This window comes from Sinocyclocheilus anshuiensis, unplaced genomic scaffold (assembly GCF_001515605.1).
Source record: "Sinocyclocheilus anshuiensis isolate Anshui unplaced genomic scaffold, SAMN03320099.WGS_v1.1 scaffold13, whole genome shotgun sequence".
Lineage (NCBI taxonomy): Eukaryota > Metazoa > Chordata > Actinopteri > Cypriniformes > Cyprinidae > Sinocyclocheilus > Sinocyclocheilus anshuiensis.
Window position 1 is genome coordinate 3,518,038 of NW_015538026.1, and position 15,658 is coordinate 3,533,695.

At 37.4% G+C, this 15,658-nt stretch overlaps 1 protein-coding gene across 2 annotated transcripts; it reads left to right on the top strand.

The window, feature by feature from the left end:
- The first annotated feature begins 36 nt into the window (after nucleotides 1-36).
- Nucleotides 37-14,308, top strand: LOC107679920 (mitogen-activated protein kinase 4-like). 2 transcript variants are annotated; one of them, XM_016475646.1, is made up of 8 exons: nucleotides 37-222; nucleotides 2,468-2,541; nucleotides 2,978-3,558; nucleotides 8,692-8,836; nucleotides 9,947-10,108; nucleotides 10,185-10,386; nucleotides 12,564-12,801; nucleotides 13,277-14,308. In XM_016475646.1, exons 3-8 carry the CDS (start codon nucleotides 3,016-3,018, stop codon nucleotides 13,967-13,969), a joined length of 1,983 nt encoding a protein of 660 aa, XP_016331132.1. In that variant the 5' UTR covers nucleotides 37-222; nucleotides 2,468-2,541; nucleotides 2,978-3,015; the 3' UTR covers nucleotides 13,970-14,308. The 2 variants fall into 2 exon arrangements, with proteins under 2 accessions (XP_016331132.1, XP_016331139.1); XM_016475653.1 differs by having other exon boundaries at nucleotides 38-453; nucleotides 12,564-13,127; nucleotides 13,603-14,308.
- Nucleotides 14,309-15,658: the final 1,350 nt, after the last annotated feature.

The following is a 15,658-nucleotide window of genomic DNA, read 5'->3' on the forward strand; positions in this document are numbered from 1 at the left end:
TACTGAATCCCTGAATTGTAGAAACCATCTGACACCCTTAAAAATGAACAAACTGCCCCTTAATTTTTAGTGTTAAGCAGTGTCATCAAGGGGGCACCAACGAGTTTTGCCAAAGAAAAGCTTGTAGATCCACAGTGGAAGAGGGACACTGGGAAACGAACAGATGCCGTGTGTCTCAAACGAACGCTCTCTCGGCGGTTTCTCCCGGTGACGCTATCGCGGGTAAGATCTAATATCATTCTCTGATAACACACGGAAAATTGCTCATGGCAGCAGCAGCAGCAAACTGACTGACTAAAACCTCCATCTACCGGACTGCACCAGTGCCAAGATTCAATAACAAACTCTGAACTACGAAAACATCACTTTCCCCATGGAAAACTATGTTTCGTTTTTCTTTTTTCCAACACAAATAGAGCAAATCCGTGGAGCAGCTGACAAAAGCAGGCGACGGTAAGAGATCCTGGAGCATCGCTGCCTTTGTAGTTTTCTCCGCGGATGGGCCGGAAGATAAGAAGATAGTGTTGATTTTATACTATGTTTCATATGTGTATAGGCTCTTTTGTCACTTCTGAATAGACTTGCGAGTGAAACTGCTGTTATTCTGTATAATGCGCACGGGTTTCTGTATGCATCCGTTCAATTTCAGAACCAAATACAGGCGTTAGGCTACTATAGTCACACAAAGGCGAATGAATGCAGCGCTGCCTATTGTGTGTTCAACTGGACCCACAGCTTCATTTGTGCTTTCTTGCCTTCGTTCACAGGTTCACAAGTTCTCCGTTTTTATTTTACCTCACCAAACGTTGTGCATAAATATGAACAATAAAATCATTTAGTGTAATAAATGTATACATTTTGTTCTAACGTTCAACAATAAATTGCATCCGCTTGCACGGTCAGCGCCATAGTCATATGCATTATTTATCAAGTTTGGCTCACCCAGTCTGGTCCGTTAGTTTCTGTTAGATTTTTCCGTGCACTCAGTAATTTATTTAAATCAAAATTATCATATGAGATAGGTACTCAAAACTTACCAGGGTTCAAGGAAAGCTTTTTTTATTTTACACAGGAACGGGTCCATCCCCTCATGGGTGCTGCCATGTGACATCACATGACCTGTGGTGTTATACAAATAGAAATACTTAATTTTTAAAGAACTAAAAACTCATATGTCTTCAAGTTGTGGCACTGGAATTGGCCGGCTATCTGATATGCTCTAGAGAGGAGTATATGTAGTAATAATAATAGCCTACTAATACTAATAATGTTAACTTTATAATATTTTTAATTCTTTACAAAGCATAAACAATACAGGTAGCCTACATCTAAACTAAACAAGCAATGGCTAATGTCTACTACATGGAGGTGTGTAGAATGAGAAAAAAATAATTGGTTGTGGAGAAGCTCCGGAAGTAAAAATTCCATTAATTTTCTCCATAGTGGAATTGATTTTAATGGTAACTTATTAAACTTTAAACACAGTCCTATTGTTTAAAGGCATTAAAGACTACTATGTGCTTTTGTTGAAGCCATAAGACCAATTTATTTTGCCGATTTTATTTTTCGGAAATTATTTTTTTAAATAATCGTGTTCAACAGCGGCATGAAAAAAATAGATTACCCATGATTCTGTAAAGTAATCTCCACCAGTCAGAAACTAATACAAGCAAGTTGTGCCAAAATAACTCTATAGTGCCCACCCACTCCCATGAGGCACTGCGAATGACAGAATTGAGTTAGTCTCCCTATGCTCTCAAAATACCTTAATATTTGTTTATATGTATATATGTATATATATATATATATATATATATATATATATAACATAAAATATGTTGTTTTTATATATGCAATCAACATCTTTAAAGAAATAGTTTTATATTTTATATTTCTCCATCTTTTTAATTTGATTGTCATTTGCAATGCTTTATGGGATTGTAGTTCTTTCCTGTCTTGTACCTTTGTGTTTTTGTGTTCTAATTTTCAAATGTTTTTTTGCTTCAAATCAAAGTGTGTAATTTTTTGATTCGCTCAAAGGCAAAGGAGTTGGTTTGGTTAATGGATTATAATGCCTTAACAAAGACTTTTTTTAAATCCCTATGTGAAAAATTAATGGGAGAAAACTTCCAGATCAAGGGCCGCTGAAAAAGTGTGTGGGCACTGTTGCGCTCTAAGAGCCAGCTAAAGGCGAAGGAGTTCATCTTAAAGAACTGAGTTGGAAAACAAGAAATACTTGTGATATGTGATATATATAAGTGATATGAGACTATTAAGTCTAGTGGAATAACACTAGATGCATATTTATTTAATAATGTAGAAAATCACCAAGCTGAAACATTTGAAAAACTATGAACTGTAAAAATGTGCATTTGGTGGTATTTTTAAACTATTCATGCTTTTATTGTAATCAGTAACTAACTGCATATCTGATTTCTGTCTCTCTCTTTCTTTTTCTCCACTGAAGGGAATGCATGAGAAGCATGACACATAGCTGCGTGAGGAGCATGGAGGGTACAGGACAGCCTGGAGCCGGAGACGGCAAGTGAAAGCTCTTAGATTATAAATGAAACTCACCTGCTGCTAACGTTAAAGTCAGACATCAGAGAACCTCCAACTCCAGTGCAGCAGTGTAATTGAGTTTGAATATATCATGGAGTGTTTTTAGGGTAGAGAATCCTGGGAGAATGCGTTTCAGAGTGTTTGCTGTGTGCAGCAGTGTGGGATGTTGCTATGGAAACACTTGCCCTGTACTAGGGTGTTGAGCTGTATTCCACCCAGTACCGTGCCCCCATTGCTTTGATAGTGCGCAAATGTGATTTAAGATCGCTCTTTTCAAGAAGAAGGGTTAATTTTTGCTTCATGCAGCTGTAGTTTGAATTGTAGATTGTAATAAAAAATAATCTGGTGTTTTTTATAGCTTTGTAATAGAATATTGCATTATTTGGTCATTTATCGTTCTCCTCACTCTCTGCAGCCTCTCACAGGCAGTGCCCAATTGCTCCTCTCTAAGCCATGGCCTGGCAGAATACATCCCCATTCCGATATGGCTTTGACCTGGGGGGACATTACCAGGATCTGCGTCCTCTTGGCACGGGAGCATCCGGCCTCGTCCTCTCTGCGGTGGACAGGCGCAGCGGCCTGTGTGTGGCGGTTAAGAAGCTGGTCATGCAAGATGCCGTCAGCATAAAACACGCTCTGAGAGAAGTGAAGATCACCCGCCACCTGCAGCATGAGAACATTGTCAGGGTGTATGACGTGTTGGGGCCATCCGGTCACCCTTTACCGCGTGACCTGACCCATGTGTCAGCAATATACATTGTGCAAGAGTGTATGGAAACTGACCTGGCACGGTTACTGGAGCAAGGGCCGTTGCCAGCAGAACACGCCACCCTGCTCTTTTATCAGCTGCTTCGTGGGCTCAAGTTCATCCACTCAGCCAACATACTGCACCGTGACCTCAAGCCAGCGAACATCTTTATCAACACAGAGCAAATGCTGCTGAAGATCGGAGACTTCGGCCTGGCTCGCATTGTGGACCCACATTACTCACACAAGGTAAGAGTCACAGCAGCAGGGCAGGTGTCACTGCAGCACGTACTGCTTCACTCACTAGAAAGAATAACGGACATCTACATAGGTACAGAAATAGTACAGTGGTTCCTAATGGATGTATATGACTGAGATCTGTTATCAGTATTCCAACTTTATTGGTTATTAGTGCTGTAGTAACAGGTCTATTGATAAATGGTCACCTGTATTCATTTTATATTTATATAAGTATATAAATACTTATATGTATATATTATTTATAACACTTATCAAATAATAATTAGATATTAGACATTACCCCAAAACTAATATAAATTTGCTTAGATAGAAATAGCAACTTTGCAAGAAAATATAACAAATAATCGCATGATCACATGATAATGATTACCTGAACAATTAGACATTGCCAAAAAAAGTTTATAAATTAAGATCTTCAGATCAAGACAGCAACTTTGCAAAAAAAGAAACCAAAAAATAATACTAATCAATTCATATTATGTTTTTATTGTTGTGGTTTGAAGATAATTGAGTTATACATTCTTTTTTTATCAAAAATTAGACATATAACAATAATTACAAATCAGTTCTGCATTAGTTATTGGTCATTAAACATAAAAATAATTTGTATTGGCGTTGGTCAAAAAAGTCAGTATTGATCCTATCAAAGCTGATCGAGATGTTTATTATTATTATTTATCGAGATGTTTATTATTTACTCTGTAGTCTTGAATTACACTATGTAGTTTTGGTTGAATGTTTTTTGTATATGTACCATGGCAATACTATATCTATGGAAATGTACCAGGGTATTCTTTGAAGTACATTGTAAATATCAGGGGAATCATTAGGTTACCAAGTATATATGAAAGTACAAGGGTATTACAATCTGATACGGCCATAGTGTAATGGCACCGCCACTACTTTTTGTAAGAGTGTGGTTCACACTGAATAATACCTTGAAGAACTGGTTATTTTAGTTCATTTTGGGGACCTGTAGATGTTCGTAGTATAGTACTGTCATATAGTATGTACTGCCTTATGAGCTTTCACTGTGGTTCACCCTGCAGTTACAATCTGGCCTTGATTAGCAGAATCACATTTCCTATCAATTATCATGAGCTGCTGGCTGTTAATATAATGACATATTAATCCATTTACAGCTTCATCTTCAACGTAACCTCCTTAGGAACAGAAGTACTTTATATTATCTCCTTTTAATCAATCTTTCTGATGGCAGCTACAAATGAAACTTAAAGGGATAGTTCAACCAAATAAGTCTGTCGTTCCAAGGCTGTATTACTGATTTCCTTCCTCTATGAACTGTTTCAGTTCCCACTGACTTTCATTGTAATTTTTGTCCATACAATGGAATCATTGGGAACTGAAACTGTTTAATTATCAAGAGAAAATGTAGACACAGTTTTTTTATTTCATTTTCTGGGTGAACTATCCCTTTAAGCAGTAGTATCTGCTATACTACATGAGGTTTAAACGCTTCCTGTAAACGCTTAAACGCTTCCTGCATCTGTAAGTCATTTTAAAGTAGTCTATATCTAAAGTTCAATTAGAAAATTCTTTGTTGACCTGTTATTGTGTTTCTATCTTGCACAAAATCTTCTTGCTTACAATTCTTCTGTTTTGTACATCAAATAATGCACTTCAACCTGTTGATTGATAATGATTCTTTGGAGTTTATAGAAACATTTTTTGGGCACAGTGCAGATATGTTTATGCAGATATTATTGCCTGATTGATCCTGGTGACCTTACATTAATATAATAACAACTACAATCTATAGTTACTTCATACTGCATTGCACATAGATGTTTTCAAACATTATACTATTCCGTTACACAATAATTATGAACAGTTATCTTGATGTTATGGGAGCTGAAAGATTAATGTGGCTCTTTACTGTCTCATTGTGCTTCTGTATTATTTAGCAGAGCTCACTGTGTAACACTAGCAGACCGGGAGGATAACATGAATGGAGAGCTTTGTGTGAGACAGGACAAGGTGGGGTGAATGATCAGGGAAGGGGGATAGTCACAGTTTGTGATGGAAGGAACAGCTAGAATAAAAACTGCCCAGGAAATTATAGTAGGACTACTCTTTTGGGAGCCCTGTTTAAAATGCCATGCACTGATAGGAAGATAGCTGAGATTGCAGACTCAGTGCGAGCAGCATCCCTGTGCTCTCATGTCACTCAAAATATTTATATATTATCAAAATGTCAAAGCTGCTCTCTCTTCAGCGGCTTCAAAAAGTGTTTGGACACTTTAGCCACACTTATTGCACAAACATTTAGAAGAAGAAATTTTAGGCAACAAAGGTTTTATTTATTTTAAAAAATTTTTGGTATGTTTAACTAGAAAACAATAGACATATTGTACAAAATGATTAAGATGTAATTCAGCAGATATTTTCTGATTAGGAACAATTAGCGGGATATGTGCTGATAGGATACCTGTGTGTTGCCAGATCTCGCTACAAAAACAGCAAAGTACATAATAAACTAACTTACAATATAATAGCGTTGTTAAATATTATTACAATTCAAAATTTTCTATTGTAATAAATTTAAAAATGTTAGCTGAATTTTCACCAGCCATTACTCCAGTCTTCAGTATCACATGATCCTTCAGAAATCCTTCTAATATGCTTATTTGCTGCTCAAAAAACTCTCGTATTATTATCCATGTTGAAAACGGTCGTGCTTATTAATATTTGTATATCTGCTGTAGCATTTCCCCCCCCCAGATACCACTTGGATTGATATATTTTTTTAATGTAATGCAATGAAATTCATACATTTGAAGTGTGGTTTAACTTTTGTCTATCCCATTCCTTATATACAGTAAATACCCTTATGAGAAAAATAGCCTTATTTTTTTTGGTCTTATTTACCAAGGATACCAAGTGAGCCTGGGCTGCCACCTGTGCCCCCTTTAGAATATAGGTGCACGATACTCCTGGTTGTGTTAGTCTAAAGAATCATTAGTATGTCATTGCACCTCTGAGTATGCAGTGAGCTTCAGTGAATTAAGGGCAGTAGTTCCTTTCACCCATTCACTGAGCGAGTTCCTGCAACTCTGCCACTCAGTACTGAACGCGTCTGTTCCCCTCTCAGCATGGAGGGAACATTCAGTTCCCAAATCTAGAGGATCACAGATAAGTGGACTATGGATTCACAGAAGCATCTGGATCCACATATGCTAGCAGTGCAGGCAGGGGACTGAGAGAGCCACAGATGGTTATACTCCTTCAATACTACATGGAGAATAAAGATGATGTGGACTCTGAATGTCATCTATAATTTAAATAAGCAACCAGTTGGCCCATTGTCCTGTTCAGTAGCTCATTTATGATGGCTTGACCAGCGTAAGCAGCTATTTTAAATAGGTACTCCATAGATTATAAGAGACAAACATACTGTAAGCTTTATTATATTGCTTAATTATAGTTCTTAAGGACTTATGATTGCCTTTGTAACAGATTTAATGTAAGATTGTTTTGGAAAATTGAAAAACAAATGAATACACATATTTAAATATTACATTACCGTTAAAAGTTTGGAATAATTCAAATTCATAATTTTCATAATTCATTTAAATTTTTTTAATGTTTTAGAAAGGCATCTCTTAAGGTCACCAAGGCTGCATTTACTTGATTAAAAATATTATTACAATTTAAAATAACATTTTTAAAATTATTTTAATATATGTTATATATTTTTTAAATATAATATATCTGCGGTGTCACATGATCATTTCTAATATGCTGATTTGGTGCTCAGTTACTATAAAGTATTATTGGTAACCGGTACATTACAGGATTTTTGTGCATATATAATACAATTATATTTGTATATAAATATAATTAAATGAAAATAACTCTATTAATATAAAATATTAAAGTTATACTTTCTAAAAATATGTAAATGTATTATATTTGTGGATTTTTGGCCAGTGAAATGTGAGATGTTGGCAGCAGAAAATCCTCATTTTCAAGTCCTTCTCAGTGTGTAAGCTGCACTGACAGTTCTTGACAGCACGAAACCAGCGGCACAGACATTCGTTGGTCAAGATGCCTGATCTATGCCATTATTTTTTTCTTATTATTGCTCATTTTCAGTCTTTGTTCGTCTGGTTTGTGAACAGTTTCAAAGGTCTTAGTGAATCAGCTCCAGTGAGAAGACAAAGGCTCTCTTTGTAAGCAGGATATGAAAATATCATTCTCGTTTGTGTCACCATCACCCTTCAGATCCACCCTACGTACTGAGGCTGCCTGCTAAAATCTCACAAATAATTCATCACCTGGGCCCAGGGGAAGAGTGGGAGGTGAGAAAGAAGAGGAAAGGATGAAGGACGGCAGGATGAGCTGAAGGAGATTGTAGGAGGGGGGTATTGGGAGTCATAGGGTTACTGTACATCAGCAGCTTCTTATCAGATTTTACATTGATGCTGAGTCACATAGCTTTTTTACACCCTACTTTTTAGATTTATATTATACACCACATTTGCATTTACAAATTTAAATTGATCAAAAGTGACAATAAAACATTTATAATGGTACAAAAGGTTTCATTTTCAAATAGATGCTGTTCTTTTGAACTTTTTATTCGTCAAAGAATCCTGAAAAAAATGTATCATGGTTTTCACAAAAATATTAAGCACACAAAATTGAAAAAAAAAAAAAAAAAGTTTCTTGAGTATCAAATCAGAATATTAGAATGATTTCTGAAGGATCATGAAAAAATCCGTTTTGCCAGCACAGGAATAATAACATTTTAAAATACACAAAGTGAAAACGGTTCATTTGAATTGAAATAAAATGGCTACATTAATTTGTAAATACAGTAAAACAGTATAATATATATTTATATTAGGTTTATTTATTGTTTTATTAGGTTTATTCATTTGCTTTTAATCAAAGTAACTTGCTGTGCAATTGAGGACTTGTGTGTGTGTGTGTGTGTGTGTGTGTGTGTGTGTGTATATATATATATATATATATAAGTTGTTTTTTCAGGCTGTCAACCTCAAAAAACGACAATAAAAATGGCTATTATCATGTTAAGTACACCATTTAATAGTTGTGTATGTTGTATATGAATGACATTTTATGTTTTCTCTGCAGGGATATCTGTCAGAGGGAATGGTCACTAAATGGTACCGTTCACCAAGACTGCTGCTGTCTCCAAATAACTACACTAAAGCAATTGATATGTGGGCCGCAGGCTGCATTCTGGCTGAGATGCTCACAGGCCGCATGCTGTTTGCAGGTAAGACTAGAACAGCGCTCAGTAATGAGCAAAGGGTCGTCATTAGTGTTTCTGTTGCTCTATTGGTTTTGTATATATCTTGCGGTTCACTTGAGAAACAAGAACATCAATCTTCATTATGCAGACGTAGTCTTAGAGCGTCCTCTAGTGGCTATTGGTGGTAAAGTAAAAATAGACGTTTAGGCCAGACATATCAATCGAGTTTAGTATTTAAAGGGGTCATATGATGCGATTTCATTTTTTCCTTTCTCTTTGGAGTGTTACAAGCTCTTGGTGCATAAAGAAGATCTGTAAAGTTGCAAAGACTAAAGTCTCAAATCCAAAGAGATATTCTTTATCAAAGTTAAGAGTCAACCACGCCTACCTAAAACGGCTCGTTCTAACACGCCCCCACATGTCTACGTCACGATGTGGGAAGATTTCCATAACACTGCCCAAATGTTCACGCAAAGAAAGAAGGCGTAACTTTTATTTAGGCCTCCGCTCACGCAAGGCCGCGGTGTGTGACGCGGTTTCATTGTGAAAGCTAAAATACTTTGTTTGGTCTTCCAAAAGAGGACACGACTAGAAATCAGTGGTTAAGTTGTATTTACAATACTGTTTATAATGGCTTTTAATGTTTTTGTCTCGTCGTGCCGGGACAAGGCATCACAATATGGTAAGGGGCGTAACATTTCCGTCACACGCTTGAGGTATTCGGCCAATCACAACGCACTGGATAGCTGGCCAATCAGAGCACACCTCGCTTTTCGGACTGATGAGCTTTGTAAAAATCGACACGTTTCAGAAAGGCGGGGCATAGAGGAGAAACAATAATGTACAGTATGTAGAAAATAATGTGTTTTTTTAACCTTAAACCGCATAAACACATTTCATTACACCAAATACACAAAATATATATATTTTTTAGCAGCATCATATGACCCCTTTAAAAGTTTTAAATACTAAACTTTTAACAATTTTAAAATAGTTAAGACATTTTTCTTGCCTTTCTACACAAGCTTGGTATAACATACAGTTCTCATTATTAAACTTGTAAGATCCTTGACTTGTCACAGTCTGGAGCCAGACAAAGTTACGAAGCCTGTCTGTTTGATTCTCTTCTCTAAGGTGCTCATGAACTGGAGCAGATGCAGCTAATTTTGGACACTGTTCCTGTTATTAGAGAAGAGGACCGACAGGAACTGCTGAAGGTCATGCCCTCTTTTGTAGGTCAAGGGTGGAAGGTCAAGCAGTCACTCAGAAAACTATTGCCAGAGGTGGAGGACAAAGGTAAGCTGAGCATATTTTTTTAAATATGTGATACTGTGATACATCAACTGCATTATTCACTGTCTCCACATTTCAGCCATTGATTTTCTGGAGTGTATCCTCACCTTTAATCCCATGGACCGGCTGACAGCAGAAGCGGCTTTGTCTCACCCATACCTGCAGAGATACTCGTGTCCTCAGGATGAGCCTGTCTCCCTGCAGCCTTTTCGCATAGAGGACGAGCTAGAGGACAGTCAGGTCACCGAGCACGGTCATGCGCTCAGCTCCCACTGGGACAGGTACATTGCTCGCATGTCACACGAGGCACTCTGACTTACCGACACCCAGAGTTCAAGCTTTTCTCTCCAGATGATGTAATTTGTTACAGTTTTTCTGGCACGCACAGTTCCAGTGCTGCTGACACAGATCTATGACGGTATATAAAAAACACTCTTGCTCTTTTATAAAGAATTCAATCTCTATACATTCTTTTATAAAGAACATAATCTATATAGCAGAGAAAACGTAATTGTTTAGTTCATAAATTAAATGTATTTAATTTATTTAATGTCTTAATACATTTTCAAATAAAGTACAATCCACATTTCTACCATCTTTAATCTTTGGATTACTTAACCCTCTATTGCACGTATTATGAAAGAAATGTTTAAAAAATTTGTTATTTCTTGCATGGACCAAAAATCATAAATAATAACTTCAATAAAATTATTTAGACACTACCGTAAGATTGTTTTTTATATATATTTTTTTAAATAACTTATTTGATCAGAAAACAGAAAATACAAGTAAAAACAGTAGGGTCTGTGAAGTATTACAATTTAAAATTGTGAAAAGACAATATATTTTAAAATGTAATTTACTTCTGTGATGGCAAAGCTGAATTTTCTGTATAATAATAGCAATATATGTTCTACAGTGTCTGCATTCACTGCAACCATTTCACTGGCACACAATGTTGCTTCTTGGCAACGAACATATTTCTCATAACAAATAAAAATACTAAAATAATATTTATGTGATTTATAATAAATATAATAATATTTATATGACTTTGAAATGAAGTTTACTCGATAACAAATGTGAATATTATAAAAAAAAAAAGTGTCCTCCACTGAACAGTGGTTTTCTCCAAATTATGTACAGTACAAAGCCCAAATTTTATTGTTATTATTAAGCATTTTACCATCATATATGTGTTTGAAAAGCTAAGAAACAGGTTTGTTACCCTGTGGGTTGAGTGCCAGAAAGGAACATTTAAAAAAAAAAGTATAATAATAATAATAATAAAACTTAAAATAGCAAACAAAAGCGGTTTGTGCTGGGATTTGTGGACCCAATAAAAATGCAGTACTTGAGTACTAGAGCATAATGAAACCAATTTTGGAGAGCGAATTAAAGTCTGCATTCATTCTTTGATACTTCTTTAATGATGAAAGTTTGATCGTTAAAAGTTTGTGGGTACATGAACGCTGGAACAGTGAAAACAAGGGTCATGTAAAAGGCAATTTCCACAGCTGGGTACTGAAGCGCCCAGAGGACCTATCCGTGACGTAGAATGCTGTTCAAATATAGAAACTTATTAAACCTCTGCATAATTAGAACTCATAGAGGACTCTGTGACAACTTAATAAGAATGTCATTGTTGTCCTCTGTGTGTCCATATATGCACATCTGACAGAAGCTCTTTCATTACTGATCAGAGCCAGCAGTGGAAGGTGAACAAACTTGTTAGCTGAGACCAAAGATCAGGAACAGAATTGAACTTTTGAAACGTTTTGACTAACTGCATAAATGCTGCTGTCGAAGAGAAATTAATGTCTATGCCACAGATGGTCTTCATTACCACTAGTTTGACTCTTTTCTTTGTTTGCAAACATAACATTTGTGCTTAAAGTAATGCGCTTACATTGGTCTGGATTGAAGTTGAAATATTTGATAGCCTAAGAAAACAGTTTAATAGACTAAAGCCCTATTCGCACGGGATTAGTATTATCTGGAGACCTTGTGTGATTTTGAAATTAACCCCCCACCTCTGAATTTCATGTGGTGCATTCGCACGGGATAAGCGAAGCCTGTGATTTTACTCGAATTTACCGACTTGTCTACCGGATACCCAGATGTCAAGGCTTTGAGAGTCCCGTTCTATGGTCCAGATGGATAAAAAAAGAAAAAAAAGAAACTAATATAGTTTCATGCGCAGTGTCATTTACATTTCACCAGGTTAAAATAGTATCTCAAGCTTTGTGGAAAAAAAATTAACAAATGATTTTAGCAAATGGCTGCAATATAACAAAGAGTGAAAAATTGAAGGGGGTCTGAATACTTTCCGTACCCACTGTATATATTTAAAATAACGCAGTGACGAACTGCTGATATGCATCATTTTATACTTTGTATGCCAAACAAATGTTCATATGCATATGCATAAAACTGTATATACATGTTTCTCTTTCAGGTATGATGGGAGTCTGTCGTCAGACGTTTATTGGGCGCAGCAGGAGCAGTGTGGCTGCATGCAGAGCATCTCTGAACTGGGAGAGGCGGAAGACGAAGAAGTTCAAAGAGATCCACGAGCGAGTTCAACAGCCCACATCGAGGAGGCTCAGGTAGACCCTCGCAAATACTCCCACAGCAGCTCCGCAGAGCGCTTCCTGGACCAATCCCACTCGTCTCTGGAGCGCGTCTGCAGCCAGTTCACGGAGCTGGACTGCGGCCGCTCCTGCGATTACAAAGTGGGCTCTCCGTCCTACCTGGATAAGATCGCGTGGCGGGAAGGAAAGCCGCAGCACTACTCTGAACCCAAGCTAATACTGGACCTGTCTCACTGGAGGCATAACAGCATGTCTGCTCCAAGAGGGGGCAGCGTGGAGAAGCTTCTCGCCGAGCCCGGAGATCTGTTCCAGGAGATCTCACGCTGGGTGGAGAGCACACAGTCTGGTCTCCACTCGCCTGGTTCTCCTCAAGAACCACTCACCTCCCCGTGTTCCCCTCCTCAAATCCCAGGGGCTTTGCAACTGACCAGCCCTCACGACAGCAGGAGGAGTCCTAACCCATTCTTCGGTGTAGCGATATGATGACAGCACCCAAAATACTATCAAACACTCCCAACGCAGCTCCATTCTTCTGCAAGACCAATCCCACTCGTCTCTGGAGCGCGTCTGCAGCCAGTTCACGGAGCTGGACTGCGGCCGCTCCTGCGATTACAAAGTGGGCTCTCCGTCCTACCTGGATAAGATCGCGTGGCGGGAAGGAAAGCCGCAGCACTACTCTGAACCCAAGCTAATACTGGACCTGTCTCACTGGAGGCATAACAGCATGTCTGCTCCAAGAGGGGGCAGCGTGGAGAAGCTTCTCGCCGAGCCCGGAGATCTGTTCCAGGAGATCTCACGCTGGGTGGAGAGCACACAGTCTGGTCTCCACTCGCCTGGTTCTCCTCAAGAACCACTCACCTCCCCGTGTTCCCCTCCTCAAATCCCAGGGGCTTTGCAACTGACCAGCCCTCACGACAGCAGGAGGAGTCCTAACCCATTCTTCTCCGCTCCTCCTTCTCTGCTGCCCACTTCACCTTCCTCTCCTCAGCACAGTTCATCCGATTACCTGTCTTCCTCCATTCGTTGTGAAAATGATGAAGAGCCTTCACAGATGGATCCTTCCGGAGAAGAACATTTTGACCTGGATGTGTTTATCTCTCAGGCTCTGAGGCTCTGTAGTCAGAGCGAGGTACGGGTGGAGAACTCAGACGCTCCCAACCCGGGCAGCATTAGTCATGTTCGTAACGTCGCAGATCACAGACCCTCCAGAACACAAACTCTAACGCCTGAGATGGTCAAGGCTCATGGATGTCATAAAGAGCACTGGTAGAGGATATCTTTTTACTTTTTATTTAATGATTTTGAAGATGTTTGGCATGAATGAATGTGAATACTGGGGACCTTTTGAGAATGTTGTTTTATTACCTGAAGCTATGATTCTGTATTCCACCAGAAATCTAAAGTATTGACCTCTAGAATGAGGATAAGTTGGTAGAAAAACATCTGAGATCTCAGATAGGATGTGATTGGAGCCTTGAGGGCACATGATGAAATCTTTTTTCTTCCCTTATAAAACTTTGTGTTCTCTCTCTGCAACAAAAAAAAAAAAAAAAGTTCTTCAAATTTGTTTTTGCGAGACATCTGTGCGCTCTCATATTTGATTTCCTGCATTTCTGTTCACTGGGGACCAGCAACTGTTTGGTTACCCACATTCTTCAATATAACTTTTGTTCAACAGAAGAAAGAAACTCACTCAGGTTTAAAACAACTTGAGAGCGAGTAAATATCAGAATTTTTAGGTGAACTATTGCTTTAATGTTAATAAAACATAAAAACAGAGAAAAATCACTCACTGCTCGACTGAAGAACTTTAATACAGTTGCTTTAATAAGAGTCAATGTATAATTTATACAGTGAAGTGTTTATAGTGATTTTTTTAAATTGTTGATAAAATTTCTTGAATGTTACTGCTAAATACACCTTCTCTACTTGACAAATAAAGCACTGTTTGTTTTATTTGTATATTATGTTTGTAATGGGTATTTTTGTTCTTATTTTTTAATAACAATGATCAAATAATGACAACGATTTTTATCTTCACCCACTTTGGCCATCTGTCATTCTTTTTTATTTGATATTTTGTTACCTTGAAAGGTTTTGTTTTTAAAATCGGGAAATTAATTGGGCTGTACCGCTCATACAAGTTGCAAAATAGTAAAACCATCATGACAAAGAATCGTGATTTTCCTGAAAAAAAAAATTTGTGATATATTTTTGCCATATGGCCCACCCCTAATTGAATGTGTCCTCTCCTTGCTGTATAAAAGTGTTCATTTTATTCTTAATGACCCCAAACTTTTGAACTGTTTACAAATCTTATTTAATAATGCTTTTTTTTAAATATAAAAATGACAAACTAATACAACAGTGTGAATGATTGAATTCTGTTTTATTGTTTATGCTGGTGGTGCAATGTTTTACCTTGACTTAAAATAATGATTTTTATTTAAAATCATTTAAATATATATATATATACAGTGGGTACGGAAAGTATTCAGACCCCCTTCAATTTTTCACTCTTTGTTATATCTCTAGAATGAGGATAAGTTGGTAGAAAAACATCTGAGATCTCAGATAGGATGTGATTGGAGCCTTGAGGGCACATGATGAAATCTTTTTTCTTCCCTTATAAAACTTTGTGTTCTCTCTCTGCAACAAAAAAAAAAAAAAAAGTTCTTCAAATTTGTTTTTGCGAGACATCTGTGCGCTCTCATATTTGATTTCCTGCATTTCTGTTAACTATTCCATATTAAATCTTTTAATCCTTTTGACGAATACATTTAAAGCTACATTTTGTTCGAGAAATTGTGCAAGTCTCTTATGAAAATGTGCAAATATTTTTTTTCTTGCCTCCCAACTAGTCTTACCCATAACTATCTCTGCAGGCGCTCTGTAAATATGAAACTAAAATGTTTTATTTAATGTTACTCAAAGCATTGAGCAAGAGAGAAGGCTGTCT